General features: G+C 57.3%; 1 protein-coding gene across 1 annotated transcript; it reads right to left on the bottom strand.

Moving 5' to 3' along the window:
* KLF2 (KLF transcription factor 2) lies at nt 1-2,547 on the bottom strand. Its single transcript, XM_071577953.1, has 3 exons — nt 2,448-2,547; nt 1,411-2,305; nt 1-902 (listed from the first exon to the last, which is right to left on the bottom strand). Exons 1-3 carry the CDS (start codon nt 2,520-2,522, stop codon nt 727-729), a joined length of 1,146 nt encoding a protein of 381 aa, XP_071434054.1. The 5' UTR covers nt 2,523-2,547; the 3' UTR covers nt 1-726.
* Between the last annotated feature and the right edge of the window lie 1,242 nt (nt 2,548-3,789).

Genomic DNA, 3,789 nt, shown 5'->3' with positions numbered 1-3,789 from the left:
TCACAGCAATTAAAAACTCATTTTATTAAAAAGATGAAATGTTTTCAAACATTGAAAAATTACGTTTTTATAAAAACAGAAATAGGCAAAATACCCATTTGTCTTCTATTCACATATACAATATTTCTCATTGTATAAAATTATTTACAATATATAAAAAAATACAGTAAAATAGGTTATTTTCTTACAAGACATCAAGCCCTGTACTTCTAGTGTAGATCATGGCAAACAAGAATATTATTGCACCTGTGAACCAAACAGTCTAACGAGAGGAGTGTTCTCTTGGCCATGCCTTCGACTGAGATCTAAGATAACATCATTAGCTACAGTAACATTCATTTTATCTCTTCTAGGGTCAACTTCAGGCAGTTTCCATACAAACATTGTCTTGTAAAGCTTAGGACTGGGTGGTTAGAATCGGGAAAAAAACCATATTTACAGCTTCTTCTATACAATCTGTATGGAGTCTTACAGAGTTTACCCTTCACAGAAGCTGCATAAATAATAACCCCTCTTCTCCTGACCGGGACGGGAAGGTCTCTGAGACAGTCACGGCAGATTCTCTGCAAGAGATTCCTGGCTGAGCCTCCTTGTGTCAAACCCTCAGGGTCCGTCCTGGAGCGTCGGTGCCTCCCCACGTAGTACCAGCTACAGGTTTTTAACGCTTTTCTGCACCTGAGCACTTTAAACATCGTCCACAGCCTGGGCAGGGCAGAGTCCCCGGGGCTACATGTGGCGCTTCATGTGCAAGGCCAGGTGGTCGGACCTGGAGAAGGCTCTGTCGCAGAGGTGGCACTGGAAGGGCCGGTGCCCGGTGTGTTTGCGGTAGTGGCGGGTGAGCTCGTCGGAGCGGGCGAACTTCCAGCCGCAGCCTTCCCAGTTGCAGTGATAGGGCTTCTCACCTGGTGGGGAGAGCAGAGAGCGGCACTCAGCGAGGCACTGCCACCCCACGTTATCCCTGCCAAGCCCTTCCACACGATCCGAGTGCTCTGAACCTGAACTGAACTGCTCTAGTAGTTCCCTGACCATGGAATCACAGAATCACAGACTATTCTGAGTTGGAAGGGACCCCCAAGGATCACCGAGTCCAGCTCAAGTCAATGACCCACACGGGGGATTGAACCCATGACTGTGGCATTATTACAGCCAAGTTTTAGCCAACTGAGCTCATCTCAAGGGTCACCTGCAGTGAAAATCTTTTGAGAAAAGGCTTTTTAAAAGCTTTAACCTACATATGCACGAGAAACACCTGGAGATTACAGCCCTGTCTACCTGTCGCAGCTCGACTGCGAGCACTTCTGGACTTAACAGGCTGCAGGATTAGAGCTGTTTTAAAGCACACTGTTAATCCAGGGCTATCCCAACCGGCCCGCAGCGCAGCTCCGGGTGAAGCCACCGGCCAGTATTTACCTGTGTGTGTCCTGAGATGGGCCTTCAGGTGCGAACTCTTGGTGTAGGTCTTGCCGCAACCCGCGTAGGTGCACGTGTGAGTGGCCGTCCTCTTCCTCGGCCAGGACCGACGGCCCCGCTTTGGTTTGGAGTCCAGCAGCTCCAGAGGGGACGAAGGAGGGGTGAGCATGCCCCGGGGAGCCGAGGGCTGTAAGGGCAGGCTGTCCTCGAAAAGGCCAAACTGGGAGGTGTTCTGGTACTGGAGGTGGGTCTGTGGGTGGTGGTGGAAGCCGGAGACAGGGTGGTAGTTCTGCTGGAAGGGCACGGACGAGGGGCGCATCATCTGCGTGTGGCACTCATTCACCAAGAGATCGTCGGGGCTCAGCGGGGGCGTCTCTGCCCCGGGGATCTGGGGCGAACTGGCCACCCGGGGCTGTTCGTAGGCCATCATGCAGGTTGCGTTGCCCTCCTGCTTGATCTTTGGGCAAGGCTGGGGCACCAGACCCAGCACCGGTCCATAATTGTCCATGTCGGGTTCGGGCTTAATGTTCTCAACGAACTGCGGCCCCCCGAAGGTGGGTGTCACGAAGAACCGCCCGTGGACGCTGCCAGGAGGGCAGTAGTTGGAGTCCATGTCGGAGCGCATCATCTCGGGCACGATGCCCGCGTTGTAGGGCGGGGGGCTGCCCTGCTCCAGGGCACTGTAGCATCCCGGGGACGGGTTTGTCTGGTAAAAGCTGCCGCTGTCGCCTTGGGCAGGGGGATAGTCCCCGCCGGTAGCGCCCTGGCCGTAGCCATCGCTGCCCATGGAAAGAATAAAATCCAGCACGTTGTTGAGATCCTCATCCTCTTTGCGCGGGGAGAGGCAGCCCCAGGTGCCAGCGGGGGGCTTGGCCTCCTGCTCGCATTTCCATCTCTGGGGAGAGAGAAAAGGGACAAGGTTAGGGGTGCGTTTGCCTTGGGGAAGGCGGGGGGACAGACACGGGGCGCGGCGGGGCCGCGGCGCTGCCGCCCATCGCTGCCATGAGCCGTCGGTGCTCAGCGCGGGGGACACTCACTTCGTGCAGCGCTTTCTCGCGGCAGGGGCTGGCGAAGGTGGCGAAGGAGGGCAGGGCCGTGTCGCTGAGCGCCATGGTGCGGGACGAGCGCGGCCGGCCGCGCTCCGCACCTTATAACGCGGGCGCGGGCGGGCTCAGGCCAATTGAATTGCAGGAGCGGAGGAAACGCGTCCCGGACGGGGCGGGCGGGGAGGCAGCGGCTCGGGCGCAGCCTAAATTTAGCCCCGGTATAAAAGGACGAGGCAGCGGCGGTCCCAGCCCGAGCGGGGCGGAGCGGAGCCGAGCGGGGACGGGCCCCCTTCGCCGCCCTCCCCTCGGCGAGGGGATCCTCGCAGGGCCGGCGAGCCGCGACCCCCGCCCCGGGCAGCGGCCGGAGAAGGGACGCGGAGGAGTCCGAAGGGTCTCTGTGTCCCCTGGGGGCACTGAGGGATAAGGGGCCACGGAGAGGTCCCAGCCCCAGGGACACTGAGGAAAACTCCCTGCCGAGGGGACCGTGTGCTGAGAGACAACGGGAGGGACCTCTGCGGGATGGGGGACGCAGCAGTCCCTGCATGGAAACACAAAAACGACTGTCCGTGACATGAGGGGACACGGAGGGGTCCAAGGCCTGACAGAGACTGAGGGAGTTTCTGTGGGGTGGGGGGACACTGAGGAATCCTTCCTGGCAAAAGGGGACCCTGCACTGAGAGATGCTATGAGGGGCCTTTGGGGTCTGGGGTGACATGGGGGACTGAGCCCCAAAACACAAGGGACTGTCCATGGCATGAGGGGACAGGGACGGGTCCAAGCCCTGATGGACACTGGGAGGGACGTGCTGTGGGATGGGGGACACTGTGGGGTTCCTGCCCTGGAAACACCAAGGGACTGTGATATGGGAGGACACTGCTGGGTCCAAGCTCCATCACACTGTGAGGGACCTGCTGTGGGATGGGGGACACTGAGAGCTCTTCCCTGGGACACCAGATGGGTCCTGACCCAGAAAATGAGGGTGGGAGAGGAAGGAGTCAGGAGCACAGGGAGGGGCACAGATGCTCTGCTCCTGTGGGCAAACTGGTGAGCTGATGATGGGCACCTCCTGCACTGGTCATCCTGAAAGTCTCACCCCCATTTCAGTGTGGACAGAAAGGTGTTTAATGCCACTCTTGTACAGTGTCTGCTGGAGTTCTGCATTTAATGGAAGTCCAGGCCTCTAGCAGAGTTTTCTTTTGCTGCATGAAGATTGGCAAAATCAATGTTGCCCTGTGACACTGTAAGAGAAATAATGCAAGTGGCTTCTGTGATCTCCTCTGGTCATAGCCCAACTATGGTCCAGGGCTGGATTTTTCAGAAGGGAAGACTGTTC

Source organism: Pithys albifrons, chromosome 27, assembly GCF_047495875.1.
Source record: "Pithys albifrons albifrons isolate INPA30051 chromosome 27, PitAlb_v1, whole genome shotgun sequence".
NCBI lineage: Eukaryota > Metazoa > Chordata > Aves > Passeriformes > Thamnophilidae > Pithys > Pithys albifrons.
Note: the sequence above shows the minus strand (reverse complement) of the source record. Positions and strands in the feature narration are given on the sequence as shown.

Coding starts and splice junctions, on each gene's coding strand:
- KLF2 (XM_071577953.1), bottom strand. CDS start 2,522: ATGGCGCTCAGCGACACGGCCCTGCCCTCCTTCGCCACCTTCGCCAGC. Junction 2,306..2,447: donor GCGAGAAAGCGCTGCACGAA/GTGAGTGTCCCC, acceptor CTCTCTCCCCAG/AGATGGAAATGCGAGCAGGA. Junction 903..1,410: donor CCATCTCAGGACACACACAG/GTAAATACTGGC, acceptor TCTCCCCACCAG/GTGAGAAGCCCTATCACTGC.